At 34.4% G+C, this 22,546-nt stretch overlaps 1 protein-coding gene across 9 annotated transcripts in view; it reads left to right on the forward strand.

The window, feature by feature from the left end:
• Window positions 1-322: 322 nt before the first annotated feature.
• LOC133518986 (potassium voltage-gated channel subfamily KQT member 4) overlaps window positions 323-22,546 on the forward strand; it is a 109,818-nt gene continuing 87,594 nt past the window's right edge. For 3 of the 9 annotated variants that reach the window (XM_061852813.1, XM_061852821.1, XM_061852819.1), the window contains exons 1-2: window positions 16,483-16,902; window positions 18,389-18,523. In XM_061852813.1, coding sequence (XP_061708797.1) covers window positions 16,706-16,902; window positions 18,389-18,523 — 332 coding nt within the window. In that variant the 5' untranslated portion in view covers window positions 16,483-16,705. Of the gene's footprint in view, window positions 579-16,482; window positions 16,903-18,388; window positions 18,524-22,546 lie in introns of those variants that run through there. The other 6 variants (XM_061852816.1, XM_061852820.1, XM_061852815.1 and 3 more) reach the window with 5 other exon arrangements.

Here is a 22,546-nt window from a genome sequence, read left to right on the forward strand (position 1 = left end):
CTTTCGAGTCCTAATATATTTTTTGACATTCAGGTTAAAAGGTTTAATCTTTTGACTTTATATTACCATTCAGCATCTAGTAATATAGGTAGGTAGTTAGATGTAGTTCTATTAGTGGGCGAAAGCTGGACTTTCATACCAATAAAAATTTAATCAAAAGAACGGATGTTAAATATGCAAATAATAACCGAGTTTTTCATTTAGAGCCGAATTCGAGTGCAGGTACGATGACCTGAATCGCTGGAGGAGGCCAACAATTAGAATTAGAGGTGCGCGGGCGGGCGGGCGGCCGGGCTTCAGCGGGCGAGGGCGGCGGTGGCGGCGCGGCGGCGGCGGCGGCGTCGGCCGTCAGTCGGCGGCCGCTCTCCGCGCGCCCCACGCTGCGCTCGCGAGCCTGCAGCGCGGCTATTATGCCGGCGCACCGGGCCCGCATCCCACGTGCCGCGTGCACGCCGCGCCCCGCACCATACTATACATCACCACCTATATCACGCACGATTACGCGTCTCACGTCTACCGGAATGTAAATATTTATGGATGTCAGTTTCCAGTTGTTTAGATTGGCTGTGAATTTTAAGGTACGTAAGTAATGTTTGGTGTTTCGATTTTTGCACGACACCGTTGTAGAGCGTCAGTGAGACTAATGAACGTTTTTCTTTAAACAAACAAATAGCATGCACTTACGAAACCGCATAGAGCTTTGTGCCTTCGAAATGATTGTTAATAACAATGATTAGAGTTTGTGGCGCACGAACCCTTTATGATATTTGGATCGATAGTTTACCATTACCTAGACATGTAGAGTTCCGTAACTGATTTTTGCATTAAGTAATTTAAAACGCGATTAAAAGAACAATTAGCGAGCAGGGCTAGTACGCCGCCGCGCCGCGACATGCAATTCATGTGTTCATAATAACAGTTCCAGATGTTTTGGGCGCAGAAATGTAGTGGGTAGGTAGCCAAATAGATTGTTTCTGTTAACGAATCCTATTCGAACAAGGAATGCAGAAACTAGATCTGTAAACATAATCATGCCAAATAAGCTTGATGTGAGGTTAAAATAACAATACCTACTGAATTTAACGTAATTGACAATAGATAATAAATTATTGCTTTAGCCCTGTACAGTTTACGCTTGCTGCTTGTAAGTATGAGCGAGCTTCCTTAACTTTTAAGCATATTAATATACGTATTAGATTGCGTTATTACGTATGTAAGTTAGCCTCGCAATAGTCCTGCAACCTCGTAGCCTTCGCGTCTACGAGTATAGGACGTATTATAGCACATGATTCACGAGCTCGTATTGAGGGCCAGTCTTTGTTTTTACCCGAAGACAGCGGGCCGTAGCGGAGAATTTTATCCGGCGCGGGAATTCTCAATATCGACGCGAACTTTATTAGATAAATTACCGACTCCCAACAAAATTATACCAACTAATTAGGTTATTTAAAATAAATATATGATGGCACATATTAATATAAAATTTATTGATTGGCATAAAATGTTTAGGTGAAAATGAAATCGGCAAGGCGTGTTCGTGTACATGAAGATGCTATACGACATAGGTAATATATTTCTACATATCTATTACATTCGCAATATTTGTAGTTCTTGCGTAGAAAATATTTTTAGGTTTTAAGTTTTCTTCGTTTCAAATAAAACATACTTAATTAACATTTTTTATTAGTTGCTACTCGTAGATAGATATAAAATATTAATAGATTTTTTTTCTAGTTATTAGGTATTTGAGCTTTAATTATTCACAAAATATTAACCAAAAATTAATATTTTGTGTGTGCTGTCTTTCTACGTTAGTTTTGAAAACATCTAAACCTATTTATTACATATTATTTGATGATTGTGCAACCATATATGCTGAACTGTAACTATACTTTGAACTATATTGTATCGTAAACATTGAAGATGAAAAAACGTCTGTATGTTACTTACTTATGCAAAATGTGCTTTGTTGCAGAATACGGTTAATTAGCGTGCCAAAGAAAATTAACTTGAATGATCTATTCATAAGCTACAAACAAGTAGCTTCGTAACTCAAGTTGCCTTAATACCTTCATTTTACGACGCACTCTCGGCGCCCGAGTAACCAACACCTATGTTAATCAAATATTAACTACTTGCCTTCTGGTTATAAATTTACGTCATATGAATTGTTTCTAAGTTGAATTTTATATTAAGGATGAAGTTAATATACGCACTAACTCTTTATTGTACAGAACATACAAAGAAACAAATATGGCACAGGATACGCAGTACAAAGGCGAACTTATCCCTCAATATATTATCAATGTAGATACTATTATTGTATCTGCAAACATGTCGAATCTCATCTACTCTGTAACAGATTACTAACGTAGATCAGTACGAAAACGGATAAGTCTTTTAGTAGGTTTATGTACGTATGTATAGTTAACAACCCCTTATGCAAGTTTTTTTAATGTGGCAGGTAAATGGGTGCGGTTACGCTTATCTGTGGCTGGGATATTGATATTCCAATTAGTTATTTATGATAAGCCGATATCGAAGAGAATAAGTACAATGTATTTTTATTAAAACCTACATGGGCAATAAACAAATTAATACAAATGTAAAGTCAAATTGTTATTGGTGCAACAAGAGAGCAAAGTTTGATATTTCTTCGATTGCGTTAACTCGATTGATTGAGTAGTTATTTATATTGATACCATATTAGTGATGTGGCTAACGTCACACTTTGTAACTTTACCGAAATGACTTGAGTACTATTTGGCAACTAAACTAGAGATTGTTAAAAGTATAAATATTGGATAAACAAATAAATATAAAGCCTTAAGTTTTTATTTCATTATTGTTTTCAAAATACTATGGAGTGATCTACTTAAGTGCAAATATTCTACGAAATATAGCTTACGTTAAGCGTTTATAAAATCATACCAATTATGTAGTAATATGGCCTCAATCATACTGTATTTAGGGTTCCGTACCAAAAAGGTACGCCCAATCAGGTTTAAAAATATGGTGCGACTCTGTCCGTCCATATTTTTAAACCTGATTGGGCTCAAAACTGGGGGTATAACGTATTTTTCTCGTGTTAAAGGCTTACTGATAGCAATTAGGGCTTAATATAATCTAGTTACAACAAAGGAGATAGAAAATAAACAATTCATCATAATAAATATTTTGTAAATTTAAATGTCAATGTCTATCTATCTATGAATAATAAACTACATCTTATCTAAAGATAGATAAAGGTTAAATTTGCATGACGAATTAAAGGAACACACACTTAAATAGTGACTCATTACAAATGTTGTAGAACGACCCATTTTCCTTGCATTCAATATGCTTGACAACTAGTTATATATAAATAAAAACCTTTTAATAAAAAATTATACATGATTTGATAGTTTATTTTTTAATACATCTTAATTTAGAATTGCGAAATTATGTAGGAACTCATTGTAAATTTTGAGATAGAAATGTAACGGACGCGCGGTCGATTATTGAAAATGAAAAACAGTGAAAATCAGCATCTATGGCAGTTTTTCAATTGGTCATTTGTATGGATTCTTGAACCTGCCTTTCGTAATCAACATCTGCCTACTATTCTAATGTCTTTAAGTACTGTTTTTCCCTTCCACAGGCCGATTCTGTTTTAAAAGTTTGGTAAGTTTGTCATTTTGTTTCGTTACGTTCTTGAGACTTAGCACGCACTGCAATTAATTTCTTCCGGTATCTTGCTGAAACTGCCAAACCGCGTAGGAAGCTGCACTGTATTTTCACGTTCAGTATGACAATGGATTTCCTCAAAGCAGCATGTATTGTGACCATAGAAAACGAACATAGGTACCTGGGTATGCTCCCAGATCACACATTTCACAAATCAGACAATCTGAGATCAAAGACATTTGAAAGGGTATTTTTATCAAATGTACAGTGATAGACTTATTGCAATTTGAATAATAATATTTTAGCCACAGCATTTTCGCTATTTATCGGCAAGGTGCTATCTGACTCCGATGACTTAATTTGCTACACTACTACACACCTAACCGCTTGGCTCTCGAAGCCGAATTGATGAAAAATATACATAATGTATGGGATGTACATAAAAACGCGCGGTTGAAAACCGCAAGTACAGAACCCTGCCTTGACAAGTAGACTCGTACCTATCCCGAGGAAAGTGCAAAGGTCATTGTGATCACAACCACGGTTGTTAAAAATTACATCGATTTATAGAATAGAATAGAATAATTTATTCGCAAGAATATGTATGTACAAAGGTCCTTATAAATAGTGAGTAACAATATTCATCCATTTGGCATGCAAATTTTAGGTATAAACTGTAAGGAGTTGGTTTCTGAACACTTTTATCATATATCTGTTAAGGTCATCATAAAATTCTTAATTTCGCGTTCAAAAATCAACTGCGTATTCCTCAAACATCAATGATAAAGGTTACCCCACGAATCAAAGTAACTAGTTTACGGTATTAATAATATTGTTTTGAAGAAACTGATTATTTATATACTTATTGTATATATATATATATATTTGTTCCTTTATCTTTAAACATTTATTTTAATAGCCGTTCTGTTCTGCGAGGGTTTTAGTCCAACCTAACCCACTTTTCTAGTAGCAGTTCGTTGTAGAAAGGTAACAGTCTAGGTTTAATAAATTAATAGTTTAAAAAACACTAGAAAAACACGCTTTCGTGTCATTCAAAGTCCATTACGTGACCTTTCTCACAAGTGCAAACATGAGTATGATACGATATTCCATCATGGAATGCCATTGCCTATCTTCCGGCTTCATTATCAGACCTTGAAACCTAATCGTGGTCAAAGTTAATTACAAGACTTTTCTAACAAATCCCAACACAGCTATGATACGATGTTCCATCATGACGTTCCAGTTCATATCTTCCGGCTCCATCGGCTTCCAGTTATTACTAATTTTAAATATCCTCCTATTGTGAAGATACCAAATATGGTTATTTGTATAACTCTAAAGTTAAAAACAATTAAAATTTATTATTACTGCCAAAATGTATATTTTTTGCGGGCCTTAGTAACCTGCTAGTATTCAATAAGGCTCAAAATAGTACTGATAAATCGTCTATTTTCCAAGAGTGTCGTAATATTTTTATGTAACTGTTTTGGTATATGAAGAAACTTAATTAAATGAGAAACCTATATTGCGCGAGTTTTACATAATATCCTGATTATTTTTAAAAATATTACGGATTAATTTAAAGTGGGCCTTATATGCGTCACTTACCTTATGGTTTAATTAATGATTACATCAATTTTTGTGCAAGGATCAGATTCAATAAGTATAATAATTAGTTTTAATATGAACAATTTATTTAATCAAAATTAGACTCTTCTCCATAATGTACGACATTGAATTACAAAAATAATAAAAAATAGCAATAAATAAATTTATTTAATGAATACAACACTGTTTATAATACAAAACATAATTGTGTGGGAATTGTAATGGTGATTAATTGATTATCATCGCAACCAGGTGCAGGAACAATATTCCTCCACCTATTCGTCACATGAAAACCAAGCAATATTTCATTTAAAAAAAATACCTTTTGGAGAAGCAAAGTTTGGGAGTTCCGCATGGTTACCTGGTTGCTGATTACCGAATTTAGTCTTCACTAATACTATTATTTTATTTGGTCTTAGTAATTCATAATGTATAAAAAATGATTTTCTTCTTATAATTATACTTGACACTACGTATTACTTAAGCATGCTAATCACACTGACACTTCAATATCATAACTATGTAAGTACACACTTTCAATGGTAATTATGTCACTAGTTCACAGTGTTTTATTTTGCCTCTGTTTTGACCACCTTTGTTTTATGGCATAAATTTATGCTTTTATTCATTGTAAAGCCAGCGGTCAAATTCCCTGTTGCAAATATTGTAAAATATTCATCATATAATTTTTCAAAGCTAAGGTCTCGGAAAAATTTATTTTTATTTCATTAAGTATTATACCTAAAGCTTTAATATTTTTATACTCCTTTCGAACTAATTGAATACACGGCTTCTAAATATTACAGCTTTGTACGATCGATATCTTGGGCGAAAAAAAAAATATTTTACACATTTATTTGCCTATCATGATTGCTTAATGTCACACCTTATTTTAATGCCATAAGATGTAAAAAAAATTATACTTATCAACTCTCAAAATTTGAAATGTTTATCTTGAAGGACATCGGACTTCTACCGTTTCTAAGTTTCCTTAAAGTTTCTATGGAAATAGGGTTGTCGCATAAAAGATTCCAAAAAAGTGATTATTTTAGAAATATTTCATAGTGACATTGTAATTCACTGTCCAGGACACCTACGGTTTATAACAAGTCTTTATATTATAGACAGATAAGCACTTTTCAGTCTCAATGGTTAGTAGTTCATCGGTACATACTTACGGATTCACATGAGGCTTCTCCTGAACGATGAAACTTAAAGGTTTACAGGTGTAGCAATTAATAATAAAAATACACTATTTAAATCAGTATATTCAATTATAATAAAAAACAAGTCAGTTTACATTAAACCATTTTTAGGGTTCCGTAGCCAAATGGCAAAAAACGGAACCCTTATAGATTCGTCATGTCCGTCTGTCTGTCCGATTATGTCACAGCCACTTTTTTCCGAAACTATAAGAGCTATACTGTTCAAACTTGGTAAGTAGATGTATTCTATTAACCGCATTAAGATGTTTACACAAAAATAAAAAAATAAAACAATAAATTTTGGGGGTTCCCCATACTTAGAACTGAAACTCAAAAAATCTTTTTTCATCAAACCAATACGTGTGGGGTATCTATGGATAGGTCTTTAAAAATGATATTGAGGTTTCTAATATCATTTTTTTCTAAACTGAATAGTTTGCGCGAGAGACACTTCCAAAGTGGTAAAATGTGTCCCCCCCCCCCCCCGTAACTTCTAAAATAACAGAATGAAAAATCTAATAAAAATATATGATATACATTGCCATGCAAACTTCCACCGAAAATTGGTTTGAACGAGATCTAGTAAGTAGTTTTTTTTAATACGTCATAAATTAATAAAAATTTTTTCATCAAACCCATACGGGTGGGGTATCTATGGATAGGTCTTCAAAAATGATATTTAGGTTTCTAATATCATTTTTTTCTAAACTGAATAGTTTGCGCGAGAGACACTTCCAAAGTGAAAAAATGTGTGTCCCCCCTCCCCTGTAACTTCTAAAATAACAGAATGAAAAATCTAAAAAAAATATATGATATACATTACCATCTAACTTCCACCGAAAATTGGTTTGAACCAGATCTAGTAAGTAGTTTTTTTTAATACGTCATAAATGGTACGGAACCCTTCATGGGCGAGTCCGACTCGCACTTGGCCGCTTTTTAGTTAAGTAAGGAGTGAAGATTTTGCTATCGAGCGAACTTTTTATAAGTTTCTTGTCATGTAATGTTACAAATCGTACGAGTCTCCTACGTCCTACAATTTAAAGAAGGTTGTTCTAAAAAAGAAACTAAAGATAATTTACCTACTTATATAATATAGTTATCTTATCATTCCTCGCCTGAATATATTAATTTTACTTCGGTGTACAAAGCTATAATATCTGCGAGATCTAGCTTTGCTCGAACAAAATATAAAAACTCAAAAACTCGCGTTTTCCCAGAGAAAAGACCTAGCTAGATTGATTTTCGCCGTCGAAAACCCCCATATAGCAAATTTAATCGAAATAGAGCCGTTTCCGAGATCCCCGAAATATATAAGTATACAAGAATTGCTCGTTAATAAGTATTAGATTTAAGTCCTCGTTATTTTGATTTATGTGTACTGGATTTTGCTCACTTGACTTTAGAAGGGACAACACTTTTGCCAGGATTGTTTTTGCTTCATTTTTTTGATATATCCATAATTAATGGGTCTGAAGATTCAAGAGCACGATGAAAAAGGTCTGTTCGGCTAGAATCTTCTTTTGCTCCAAAACAGTAAGTAGGTATACAGATAGGCCGCATCAATAGGTAATATTAAAAATTTACTCACTGTTTAGCTCCAACCCCGAGTTTGGGTACAAAATTAGATTAGTAGTTTCCGATCGGTTCAAAGGTCCAGTAGTCACAGGACAAGCCGAGACTAATTGGTAAACTATTAAAGTTTAGCGATAATAACCCTTTACCTGTTCTAGTACTTGCCTGAGAAAAAAATTCAGGGTCGCAAATTATTCTTATCAGTTATCTTCCAAAGAGAAGAAAGCTACAACGCCGCTGGTGGTGATTGCTACTAAATACTAATAGAGATGCTAATTTGTATAATAACGCAGGCAACTTTTAAACACAAATAAAAGGCTTGTAAAAGTAAAACTAAAGGTACGAGTACATTAAACTTTACTAAACCAAATGTATTATAAGTTTAGGCAAAAAATATCATGGTGATTTTATTACGTCGCGTTACCGCAAGCCATTATAATCTTTATCTGCACTTGGCTCGCAGGCCGCGGCCGCCCTAGTTGATATTATGTGTCATTTTATTCCACATAGCGCAACTATAAAATGCTTCTTTTAAACTAGCATTTTCCAAAAGTAGCATTAAAATATGTGTTGCCTTAACAAATTTTAAGCTAAGTCACCAGTACGCTGACGCACCTTAAATTGATCTGCGTAAAAATCGCAAAAAATATTACACAGAGATCTTATGGTAGACACCACACCGGTGACGTAAAAGACGAATTTGTTTTGTAAATGCAGCGTTTTTTACGCAAAGATTCGCGTGAAGCACGTCACTGCGATTCCGTACAGTCACCGTTTTTTAAACAGCGGTGTGGGGAGCATGCGTCAAAAACGGTACGCATACGACGCGTCACTGCGATTCCGTATCGTGACCGTTTTTTAAGCTGCGGTCTGGTCGCACCTTTTTTCCGTTTTTTTTCTCACGATAGGTCTACCTATACAGAAGTGTTTTATGAAAAAAAAAGAGGTGCGACAAGTAAATAATCAAAGGTCAATAAATATTTATTATATCATTAAATCGCGAAGCGTCTGGTTGACGTAACTGGTGTCCGAAGAGCTGGCGGCTTCCCCGCACAACATTGCGATACAACGAGGAAATACCGCCAGCATCCTTGGTACAATGCCTCAAGGGCCTATTTTAGATATAAGCTAGTTATAGTAATCATCTGTATATATCCATTATGTATATTGTTATAGTAAATAAATACTTTTCAATTAAATATATATATTTATTTATATTACAGAAAATTCAAAATGTCTTGGATAGTATTTATAAACTTTTTTTAAATGATGTTGGTATTTCAAAAATGCCTCTTTATGACTATATAATAATGATTATATAATTCGGCACCAAAGGCGAGAAATTCCGTTTCTATGGTTTCTATGGCTCTTTCTTAGCGGCCTCTATTCTTAAATATCTCTGTAAGTATAGTAGATAGAACTGCGGGAGTTTCAATGCAGGCTACTATATAATAAGATAAATTGTATTGTAAGATAAACAGTGGTGGTCAAATTCGAGGCAAAATAAAACACTGTGTAGTTTTATTATAAACAAGGTATTTAGGTAAGTACTAACTTTGAATATTGCATATTTTACACTCTATCTTGGTTGACGTGATCTGGTCCTGGCAGAATATCAGTGCCTCTCCCATAGGGTGAAGCGTAATACTGAGCCAGAACCCTTTTGTTTTGTTGCGACGCACACAACATTTCCTATATATATGGAACAGTATTATTTCAATCTATTTTTTTTCTTTCTTCTTCTATTTTGTATAAATGTGTATTTCTCTCGTTTGATTTTGTATTATCTGTTTTATTGTCATTTTATTAATTGTATTTCCTATGTGTACTGTGGCAAACAAATAAACGGATTATCTATCTATCTATTATATTAAAAATAGTAGTCTTATTTACTATCATCATAATATCGCATATTATCCCAGGCTTCATACTTATATTTCGTGTGTATCATAAAGCAACAAAATCAGATTCACAATCAAGCTCCCTACAAGTAAACGTAAATTATCTTTTAATTTGTCTAAATCAAAATTAGTACATTATGACACAAGTGTGCTAAGTTGGTTATTAACTTATTCTTATTACACATGAGGCGTTATTGTGCGCGCGAGCTGTAAGCGAGATAGACACTATGAAAGCCATGCAAATTGTTTTATACAAAATTTAAGATTAATTGACATAATTCATTAAAACAAAACATGCTATAAAGCCGTTAAGTCATAAACGTGAACTGTTACTGATACAAACAAATTATTTTATTAATTTGATGGTAAAAAGCTATCGTTCACGACTCTTGCCTCTATTAGTATTACTGGCAGCGTCAATTTTATGCGTGTTTCAACCAAAGAGCATATAATCACTACGTTTTAAGAGACGGGACTTCCATACTAGCGAGTGGAATCCCTTTGTTTCGCAAATCATTACCAAAATGTACGACAAAGAACTGTCAAAGAACCATAGTACCAACATAAGCAATTTAAATAGTGTAGTACGCTACACGCTTGCGTTTCTTATCGATATCGATAAAATGGGGAGGGTTGAAATATAGACTCTTGTCTACAAATTTTGTACTCGAAATCAAGTTAGGATCGAGTCCACATTTAAGTTGTATGTTATATAGTGGATAGTTCTATGAGTGGACTAATACGTGGTCGAGCTTAATGTGGACTCGATTTTTTTTTTAGAACACCTTGTTGTTCTTCGCCACTAGGAAGGATCAAAGTAGCACTTTTTTTCCCTACTAGGAGGGATCACTTTTTTCCTCTTTTTGCATACTTCTTAGGTTAAATTATTTAATTTAATTACCATTAATTAAATTTATTTATTTAATTGTACCATAATAATTTCCTCATAGGTGATGTGAAAAGCAGTATGTAAATTTATCACGTGGTAGCAAAAATATTTCCACCTTAGGGTGGTATTCCACCTATCCAATTTCTTGGTCCAATGTCATTGCGTTTCACTCTGTCATTAATCAAAATGTGAGATGCAATACACATTGGACAAAGAAATTGCATAGGTGGAATACCACCCATAGGCGTTAACAATTGAATCCCTCACTACGCTAGGATTCTATTTTAGAATACCTCGTTACACTCAGATTGTAATTATAAAATCCTTCACTATTTCTTTTCTTAATTTTTTTTAATTAAAAGCACTATTTTCAAAATGATCTGCAGATACATGTTTCAATAAATGTAACTTTTCTATGGGAAGATGTATCAGGTCTTCGTTCCCAAACAAATTTAACCCACTGCCTGCATCTGAAAACATACAGCCTTGGTTATGTACAGTTTATATTCCAAGTGTTTGCTAATGAGATGATCAACTGATTATTTAGCGCTAATATGCATCTATAAATCAAATCAAATATGTTAAATAATGACCATTAATGCATAGATGATAGATAATTTTCCACTGAAAATCTTCGACGAATTAATTTTGTGTCATATTGCATGCAAGTTCTCAGGAAATTTCACATATTTTATTTAATTACTTACACTAATATACAAATAAACATACAATTATCGATAGTTTTAGTACATCCCTAGTTCACCCCTAAAAATAATATAAAATATCAAATTTTCGATGTGTTTAAAGCCTGCTGCACCAAAATAAGGTCAAAAGTATCTAAAGCAATACGTACCGGTCTTTATCCAAGGGAAATATCGCCATAAAATACCTTTTTTCGTGATTTTCTCGAGTGGCTCGCTTGCCACATATTTCACACTTAGTAAACCGTTTTCTCGGTGGCATTGTAACAAACTCGTTCTTTACTCTGATCACGGTTCACTATTTTCGATATTTTCACTAAATAATAAAGAAATTGCACGAAATACCCGAACAAAACATTGAAGCCTTCATAACAAACAAAACAATTAGGCTGACAGTTGACTTGATGTAAACTTGACAGAATAAATAGCACTGACGTTTTATTTTTCTTCGTTGGCAAAGATTTGCGAAACAAGTTCCATACAAAACTTATTTTGTTCCTAGTTGCGTCAGCCTGAATGGCTGGCCCGTTATTTTTTTTACGATTCCGATGCGCGCGCAAGGCAAAGGCGCGAACGATATCGACAAACAGTCATTAAAAAAAATTTCAAAAGCTAATATTTTCGTATTTCCTTTCGACGGATGGAGATCAAATCGATAAAATGTTATGTTTATTCATTAATGTAATTTACTATAAATTATGTTTGGTGTAATAAAACCTCTTTGAACTAACATTTGAAACCTAATAGTTGGTTAAAAAAAAGTATTACTCGACCAAATTAAGAAGGCCCCGTTTCCATGCATATTATTAGCAATCAGTTACCTTCTTAACTTAGTCGGATAATATAATGAAAAATCACGAGTGTTATACTCGTAATATGCTGAAAAAGCACGCGTGTTTAATATCTAAGATTATGAACCAAAAATCGGTGGAATAAAAACGTCGTTTTGAGCAGTGTGTTGAAATAGTACATGTTAAGTTGGTAATTACACACGAGGCGATATTGTGCTGCAAGCGAGCGCGCAATAAGAAAGCCGATGTGTGTAATGACCATAGCACACGCGTTTCATACGACGTTTTTCAACACACTTGCGAGGAAAAAATAAACTTTCATATTAATCAAACTTTAATTGTTAAATCGGTTAGTATGCAGTCTTGCATCTGTCATACTGCATGCATACTGCCTGCCGCCCCTCGCTCCGCCGCCCGGCGGCCAGCGGGCACCCCGCCTCTCCCTGCCGGGCCCGGCCAGCTCGCCGCTCATTATTTTTCACCCGATTTTGATGGTAAAAGGCTATCGTTCTCGGTAGTTTAATATCTAGGATTATGGGCCAAAAATCAGTGGAATAAAAACGTCGTTTTGATCAAGTGTGTTGAAAAACCTATTATTGTACTTTTTACAACGACATGGAATTTTTTTAAACTTATTTTCATCATTCCGTGACAAAAGCAACTTGAGTGACCATTTCATTGTTTTTATTAATGATGTAATTTTAAGTGTTAATATATCTAGCTGCCAACTGGTTAAATTAGCCAGCTAATTAGTTGGCTTAAGTACAACGAGCCAGGTCACTGATCGCAACGTACAACGTTTAACTAGATGGCTGAACTGAACGTCGTAAAGTCATTTACTTAATTAGGACATTGATGAATATCATGTTCGGTTAGGTTAATATTTTATTATCAATTTAGTTATCTTTTTTTTTAATTTCTTTAAGGTTATATTTTAAAAAATAAATCACTCGGCTGAGTGAACCAGTCGTTTTCAAAGAACTGACTTTCAATACGTCAAGTTGTTAAACACTGAGTGATATCCTATCGGCCTAGCTAGGCGACTAATTTAACGAGTTGGCTGCGACAGATAAAGTAATATTTATCTAAGGATAAGAAATAAAAAGTGACTAGCGTTACTCTTGACGTCAAATGACGTTTCATAATATTATTAGCCTAGAGACAGAATAAAAGTTTAGTGAGCCTAGGAAAATAGTGTTATTTTAGAGAATCTAAATCAAATTTATTTAAATCTAGAAGTGCTTCAGCATTTGGCCCTAGCTTTATGAACACTGTGTTATCGAATAGAAATTAAAGCTTGCGCAAATCATTTTGCACCTTCTTCCACATACTTATAGTGATTTTTCCTGCTTAACTTTAGTACTCTTTTTTGCTTGATTATCCTTTTGAACAAACACAAATAACCTCCATTTAAAGAAAATTTTCTTATTTCTTATTGTGTTCTTTGAAACCAACAAGTTTTCACGTTTTTTGTACCTAACGTATGCTGACAAAAACTCATTTCTTGTTTGAAATAATTATTTCGCTTCGCAGCACTGACTTTTTAGAAAGATCTTTTATTACAAACCTTAACTTTTTATTCAAATATATATATATATAAGTACAACGTTTTGAAGTCGAAGCTGTGCATTTGTACGAAATTAACTCGTAATTAAGTATCTAACAAAATGAACTCCACGTTATTCCAATCTTTCTCTCATATTACTTGAAAAGTAATATTAAAATAATACATTAATTTCTTCATTTCGATGAGGTAGGTACTTAATTATTTATTTAATTCAGTGAATAAGGTTTCATTTAGGATTGCGCATGATGCACAACCTATTTTAATTAAAGTAGAAATTATTTTTTTATTTGTCAATTAATTACATACGAGTATAATACCGAGTGCTTACGTGTCTGGCCATTACTGTTACCCTAAAAATGCATCACGATATTTAAATTCTTAACCACAGCACTTAAAAAGGAGCTACCGCAATTTTTTTTTTTATTGTAGTTTTGCACGTTTTAAGCAAGGGCAAATAAAATATAGAAATGTGAAATCTGAAATTCTATGTATTTTTTTTTAAAAGGTCGCTTATTCTAATTTAAAAATGTAAAATTTTAATGTTTTTTTTTCCCTATACATTAGGGAACTTAAACACTTACCAGTTTCCTTATGTTATAACGAGAAATAAATGTACGGCAACTAGGTATATATTTAAACGCATTTTTTAATGCGTAATTAGTGAATAACTTTATTTGTCATGATTATTTTTAGGGTTCCGTAGCCAAATGGCAAAAACGGAACCCTTATAGATTCGCCATGTCCGTCTGTCTGTCCGATTATGTCACAGCCACTTTTTTCCGAAACTATAGGAGCTATACTGTTTAAACTTGGTAAGTAGATGTATTCTATGAACCGCATTAAGAGTTTTACACAAAAATAGAAAAAAAAAACAATAAATTTTAGGGGTTCCCCATACTTAGAACTGAAACTCAAAAAATTTTTTTTCATCAAACCCATACGTGTGGGGTATCTATGGATAGGTCTTCAAAAATGATATTTAGGTTTCTAATATCATTTTTTTCTAAACTGAATTGCACGAGAGACACTTCCAAAGTGAAAAAATGTGTCCCCCCCCCCCCCCACCCCTGTAACTTCTAAAATAACAGAATGAAAAATCTAAAAAAAATATATGATATACATTACCATGCAAACTTCCACCGAAAATTGGTTTGAACGAGATCTAGTAAGTAGTTTTTTTTTAATACGTCATAAAATTAAAAAAAAAAATTTTTTTTTCATCAAACCCATACGTGTGGGGTATATATGGATAGGTCTTCAAAAATGATATTTAGGTTTCTAATATCATTTTTTTCTAAACTGAATAGTTTGCGCGAGAGACACTTCCAAAGTGAAAAAATGTGTCCCCCCCCCTGTAACTTCTAAAATAACAGAATGAAAAATCTAAAAAAAATATATGATATACATTACCATGCAAACTTCCACCGAAAATTGGTTTGAACGAGATCTAGTAAGTAGTTTTTTTAATACGTCATAAATGGTACGGAACCCTTCATGGGCGAGTCCGACTCGCACTTGGCCGCTTTTTATTTACATTTAGGCGCAACCATGATGACATCACAGTGAGCGCGCTTATTTTTTGAAGCATTTTAACTTTAACTCGCGGTGCGCGCGCCACATTCATTTTTGCAATTTGGAAGATTCTGGGATACAATACCTAGATATCAGGATTATTAAAAACATTTGAATATTACGGGATGTAAAATCTATTGGCATTTTTCTATAATTCATGCATGAAGCCAATTTTTATAGATGCATTATTTATTTTTTATCTATGTCAGTTACGTTACAGTTTCTTATACAGAATGTTTATTTAGTCACCTGTAATAATTTACGGGGTTGTAATAAACACCCTGTAATTGATATTGAAATATTACCACCAGCTTATTCATTGGTGGTTTACCCACCAACATTTTAATTGTAGAACAGTGGTTCTAGGATTTAATAATGTAAGCTACAATTTGCATTGAAAGCACCGCACTAATGTAGGTAATATTGAATGCACCACACTTAATGTAAAAGTGCACAATACACGTTACACGCTCACTATAGTTATAGGTTAGCTCTTTTTATATGATTGCAACTTATAAATGTTGTATTTTTTACATAAACCTAAGTACCTATTGTCAGCACAAATGAAAATCGAAAATGCTGAAATGCTCCCAGTCTGGTAAGGATAAATCTCGTAGCAAAAACTATTATTGCTTGTCGTGTAAAAGGAATCAGATTTATTGAATAGGAAATTTTCACTTTGTGTCGCCTCGCAGCCCATGATTCCATAGCGTGACGTAAAGTTAAATCGCTTACGAATCGAGCAGGTGATGCCTGTTTCAACACGAGGGGAGCGTGGCATAGCAGTCAGAAACACTCGCTCCATTTATTCTTACCTTTTTGTATGTACATCTGGTAATTTTTATCAGTATTAGTAGAATTTATTGGTTCTACAAATTTTACTGATATGATTTAAAAGTATGTTATATTTATCAGACATAAAACACTAGATTCTTATCGTGCGATAATCGCTTTAATAACGAGCTCTATTCGCATAGTCTCATAGTTGAAACAAGGCAAGCGTATAAATAGTCGCACCGATGGTTACTACGTGTTATTGACAGCGTCTCGGCACAAGAGTAGGGTGCCGCGCTCCGCACACGGCCTATTCAAGAGCTCGGAAAATCAACAGCTCTTTAAGGCGCACAATACGAATAACATGAAGCTTGAAAAACAAAGTGGGGGTTAGGCGAAAAGAATGAAAGGAGAGAGCAGATAAGCAGTGAGGATATAATTGAAGTGGCTGTGATGTGCGGTGTTGTTCGCAGTGAGAGTAAGCCTGGCGGCGGCGACCGGCTGGCGACGCCGCGGATGTCGCTGCTGGGCAAGCCGCTCAGCTATCGCGCCACGCGTCGCGACGCGCGTTACCGCCGCCTACAATCCAAGTTCTACAATTTCCTTGAACGGCCGAGGGGTGTTAAGGCCGTCCTGTATCATATGATTGTGTAAGTCGTCCACTTTGAACATTAACCCGATTTCCTCTCTGCTTGTAAACAAGACTCTACATTTTATTTTATCTCGTCCTTTTCATGAATGCTATCCTAGTTTCTCAATGTCTTTATTTGCACATATAACGTTGTCCTTGTATTTACAGCAATTCTTGGTCCCGAGAATTTGTGTTACGAAGATTAAGATGGTAAACAGAGGAACAAACGAACATTTATATTCGTTTTTATTATTCTTAGGAGTTATTAGGATGTTCAATCAGCGGTGTTTTATTATAACCACATTTGTGTGTCTAAATAGTTGAAGATAAACCAGCGCAAATTTAAAGTCATTCGTAAACACTTCCGTTTACAACTGATACGTACGCGTATCGAAATCGCGCACTTTATTTTTATGGCATATGAAATGAGACGTTTAAGTGATACGCTCGAACCGTGCTTGTGTTTCAAGTCGCAAATCATTTACAAATATGAGATTTATGACCTAGTAAAAGTACGAAATTATAACAACGATTACTATACTGGGTCTATTTGCCTCGCTCAATTGCCTAATACTAGTTCAGCCGAATACTAAGTTAATATTCTTGGATAAGTTCCAAGTTGTATATACTAATATTACATTTATGGATAGCATTTTAAAAGACGGTTCAGTTTAAGTGCACATTAAGAATAACTTTGGTTTGCTGTTACTAAAACTATTTCGGTGTTTATAAACTTCCAATAATGATGTGGAAAGTTTGCATGTTCAAGCGTGAATACTAGATTATGTTGAGTGCTACTAATGTAGTAAGAGTATATATATTCTTTTAACGTTCAGAACTTTTGCTTTCGTGTTAAGCTAAACGCTCTTTGGTCAATACTAAACTAGATCCAACTACTACATTATGTCCTAATATTAGATAATCTGGAAATGGATTACTTGTATTATAAAAAGGTTTTTCATTTCTCATGCTCAGAAAGTAGCTCATTGTTTATCTATGAAGTAAGTTGAAAGCGATACGTTTCGGCCCTAGGGAGTTTTACTTCCTTAGTACTTTTTTGATATAAGTAATGAACATTTGGTTCTAACTGGATTTGTTGTATAATTTCTATACTGATGTTTAACTCCCGATCCCATAAATAACGATCCTTTTACCTAAATTGTTAATTGAAAGTATCCTCAACAGGAGGAAGTTGGATGTTGAGGATACTTCCAATAGAAATACAACAAATCAAGTTAGAATCGAATTTTCTTTACTTATCACAAAAAAGTACTTAGAAAGTAAAACTCCCTAGGGCCGAAACGTATCGATTTCCACTTGCTTCATAGATATACAAGGAGCCACTTTCTGAGCATGAGAACCATTTTATAATATGTACAAGTAATCAATTTCTAGATTACCCTTTATTTCCCTGTAATTTGCGTCTCCTGTTTTTTGATAGACTCCACCATTTGATATCGTATTGAATGAGTGTATGGGAAGTATTACATTGTATGCTTTGCTAGGTTCCTCATGGTGTTCATGTGCCTGTCGCTGTCCGTGTTCTCCACCATCGAGGAGTACGAGGCTCGCGCCGGAATCGTGCTCTTCTACATGGAAACTGTCGTCGTCATTTGGTTCGCTATCGAGTTTGTGTTAAGGTAAGCCGCTCCATAATACCATGCTGATTCTGTTACCACTTGAGGTGAGCATGATAGCCCATAAGGGGAACTAAAACGAGCCAAGTCAAGATTTTTTATGAATTATTGATAGTGTATTATTAATGCAGTTCTTTTTTATTTTTATTTATTTATTAAGCTTTGCCAACAGGTGTAATACAAATACATTTGGACTTAAATAATAACTACAAAAATCATACTGGAGTATTCACCCAATTATAGGCAAACACAATTTGCTAATACTACGCGTTTTAATCAAAACAAAAAAACTACAAGCATTAAGATACAAGAAAGCAAAATAAAAAATAAAACAGATGTTAACTATTCTAGAACTAACCCTGTGAACTAACCTGTATAAGCTATGATTATTTGGATTCAATCTAGGCAGACGGTGTTATGAATGTATTTACCACGGATAAAATATTTACAAATACGATATAAGCCACAAGCTGATTGTGTTTTTGTTTGTTAGTACTGTCTCGACGAGTATTAAGCACGTCAGAGTGAACTGTAAGTGTTAATAGTGCGCGACAAATAAATTGAAGTTGAAGTACTTATTAGTTGCCCGTGAAAAGGAAAGTAGGTATAGTCAGCAAAAAAAAAATGCACAAAAACTTATACATTTGAAACAATTTGTAAAATTTTACTTACCTACTAACAGTTCCATAAAACTAAACTATACTTCTATCTATTTAGAGCAACTATTAATTTTTAATTTTGTTTTGTGCGTTGCTTAATGCTTAATGAGACCCATTGTGATAGATTTTGTTAAATACCTACTTATTAAAAATCACATTATGTCAATACTTATCGCAACGTTTTCATTATCATAATTATTTTTATCAATATATTTAAACTACCTAAAACTTTAAAATTAATAATGTTATCAAATGATTTTAATAAATAGTACGAAATGCCCGTAACTTATCATAAATGAGACCCAGTTCATACAGTTCTGCTTGCAATCGATCCTGAAAGAGCAGGAAGCAGGTAGGTAGCGAAGTATTTACCTTTATTACTTTCTCACATTATCAGATATCTGACTTCTGCCCTTAGTAGGAGATTAAGTAAAGAAAGTCATTACACTGAATAAAAGGAGTAGGTACGACGGTAAAATTAAACTTAAACAATATTTATAATCCCTTATAACGCGTAGTTGGGTGAGGGAGTGGTGCAGCAGGCCCCTTTTCATTAAACAAATTACCGGCTTCCGACACTTCGTTTATATTACCTACATTATTAATTGTTTCTATTATAGAATTATTTATTTTTATATACATAATCGCTTTGCGAACATTTTCAATAGTTCAGTATTTATCCGAACTTACATTAGGGTAACAAATATAACTTGTGTGCCTTTTAGTTCACCTATGTATTTTTTTATATCTCGGTTTTTTGCGATAGAAAAAGTGTGAACAACCTTGAAGTGTGTTTTTATTAAAAACCACATTGGAACAATAAATCACAGCAAATAATTATGTAACAGTTACACAGCAAGAACATATATTTATCTACACACATATCATAAACCCTCTATGATGCCTTCAAAATCCGTAAATAATGGGCAACATTACGATAAACTGTTTTGTTACAAGAAATTTCTTATCTGTGATAATGTAGTTATAGCTTCATAACTACATCAAAATCGATTTGATTATGCATTCAAATTTGGAACATCTCTGAAAAAAAAAACAATTCGATTTGACTTCTATTCTAATACTCGTATCAATCGAGATGCCTTTTTGTTCGAAATGAAATGTCAATTGTATACAATTTTGACATATCTCGCATGTTAGTTTGTATCGAATGATACGGAAATAGGCCCCCGCTCTAGTTTGTCTCTGAATTAAAAAAAAGTACATGCGTGAAAAAAGTTTTCATTTACCGCCATTTGACGTAGGTACAGTTTATCTTTTAATTAGTTTTAAGTATAAAATGAATATTATGTTTTGTTGTTTTTAAGGTAACTATAGCAAAAATTTCGTGTAAAATAAGCGATAAAAATATTTCGGTGACGCCACCACATATCCGCGAGTTCCGATTCGATTTGTCAACGATGCCCTAACGGAGGCTGTAATTTGGGTTAGTGGATATTTCATAGAAAGTTTATAATATGTGTTATAATATGTGTGTGTGGGTTTAAGAAACTCACTTCGTTCGTTTCTTAAATCCCCACTCGGGTATTTTAATGCCTTTTATTATGTAGCAGTCACATAAACTACTATTACATTCTTTTGATTTCATAAGTAATGGTTACTATTTTTCTAAAGCATTTTTTAATAAAAAGTCAAATATGTTTACCCTTTTTCTAACGCTAAAACCGGCCAAGAGCATATCGGGCCGCTATAGTTTTCCTTGAAAGTCGTTACAAAATTTTACACTCACGATTATTTTTCTTATTTTTTAGACCCATGTTTCAAAAGGTAGAGGAGGCGGGGGGTGGCGACAATTATTATTTTTCTCAGAGCGAATATTTTCCAAAAATATCACGTTTATCAAAACATAGTACTTAAACACCCCTAAGGTATTCGTTTTTAAAGACCTATCCCACGACACCCCCCTCAATTTTTATTTTATACTACGACTGTGGCAAACAAGCATACGGCTCGCCTGATGGTAAGCAATCTCCGTAGCCTATGTACGCCTGCAACTCCAGGGGAGCTACATGCGCGTTGCCGACCCTAAACCCCTCCCCCACCCCTCGTTGAGCTCTGGCAACCTTACTCACCGGCAGGAACACAACACTAAGAGTAGGGTCTAGTGTTATTTGGCTGCGGTTTTCTGTAAGGTGGAGGTACTGCCCCAGTTGGGCTCTGCTCTAGATCTGGAATGACATCCGCTGTGCTGTGCCCTACCACACAAAGCGAGATGGCATTCACAATGCGCATACCTCTCTCAAAAGCGGAGCGAAAAAAAAAACATCCCCACTTTTTGTGTACCGGAGCCACCCTAAAGAAAAATCATTTTTCTAGTTTTTAGGGTTCCGTACCAAAACGGGACCCTATTACTAAGACTCCGCTGTCCGTCCGTCCGTCCGTCTGTCACCAGGCTGTATCTCATGAACTGTGATAGCTAGACAGTTGAAATTTTCACAGGTGATGTATTTCTGTTGCCGCTATAACAACAAATACTAAAAAGTACGGAACCCTCGGTGTGTGAGTCCGACTCGCACTTGTCCGGTTTTTATTTTACGACGTTGTCAGTGTAACTGATTCATATATTTAATATTTTTTTTATATTTGGCTACAATTTTACACAGGTAGACCTAGCCCCAAACTAAGCAAAGCTTGTACTATAGGTCCTTAGTCGACGATATACATCATACGTATAGTATACATCATAGAAAAACACATACTTATATACAAGAATAGAAAACACCCATGACCCAGGAACAAATATCTGTGTTCATCATAAAAATAAATGCCGGTATTCGAACCCGGGACCGTCAGCTTCATAGGCAGGGTCATTACCCACTAGGCCAGACCGGTCGTCGCCAATTCGTGCCAAATTTCAGCTTTCTAGCACTAATGATCCCGGACATTAGTGCTAGAACTCGCGGACCGACAGACAGACAGACGGACTTGGCGTAACTATAAGGGTTCCTAGTTGACTACGAAACCCTAAAAAACGACCAAAAGCATATCGGACCATGGTCAGTGTAGGGTTCCGTATTAACCCCGCTTGTCATAATTAGACTGCCTTAAACTTTTAGGGTGTATCTCTGCAGCACTTTTAATAAGAAGGTAAGTCTTTTTGCATAAACTCAAACCTCAACTCAACCATTGTTCGCTATAGTTTTCAATGAAAATAGTTACTAAACTTTTCTTGCATGACTATTTCATAATTTTTGATCCCATGGTTCAACACAATTTTTTCTCTCTCGGAGCGAATATTTCCGAAAATATTCTCTTTATCAAGAAATTCTTCAGTCTTCAAAAACCCATATATAAAATGCCACTGGCACACATACATTGAACGAGGTTTTTAAATACATTTGCGAAAAAA

The sequence above is a fragment of the Cydia pomonella genome, chromosome 6 (assembly GCF_033807575.1).
Source record: "Cydia pomonella isolate Wapato2018A chromosome 6, ilCydPomo1, whole genome shotgun sequence".
In the NCBI taxonomy this organism is placed as follows: domain Eukaryota; kingdom Metazoa; phylum Arthropoda; class Insecta; order Lepidoptera; family Tortricidae; genus Cydia; species Cydia pomonella.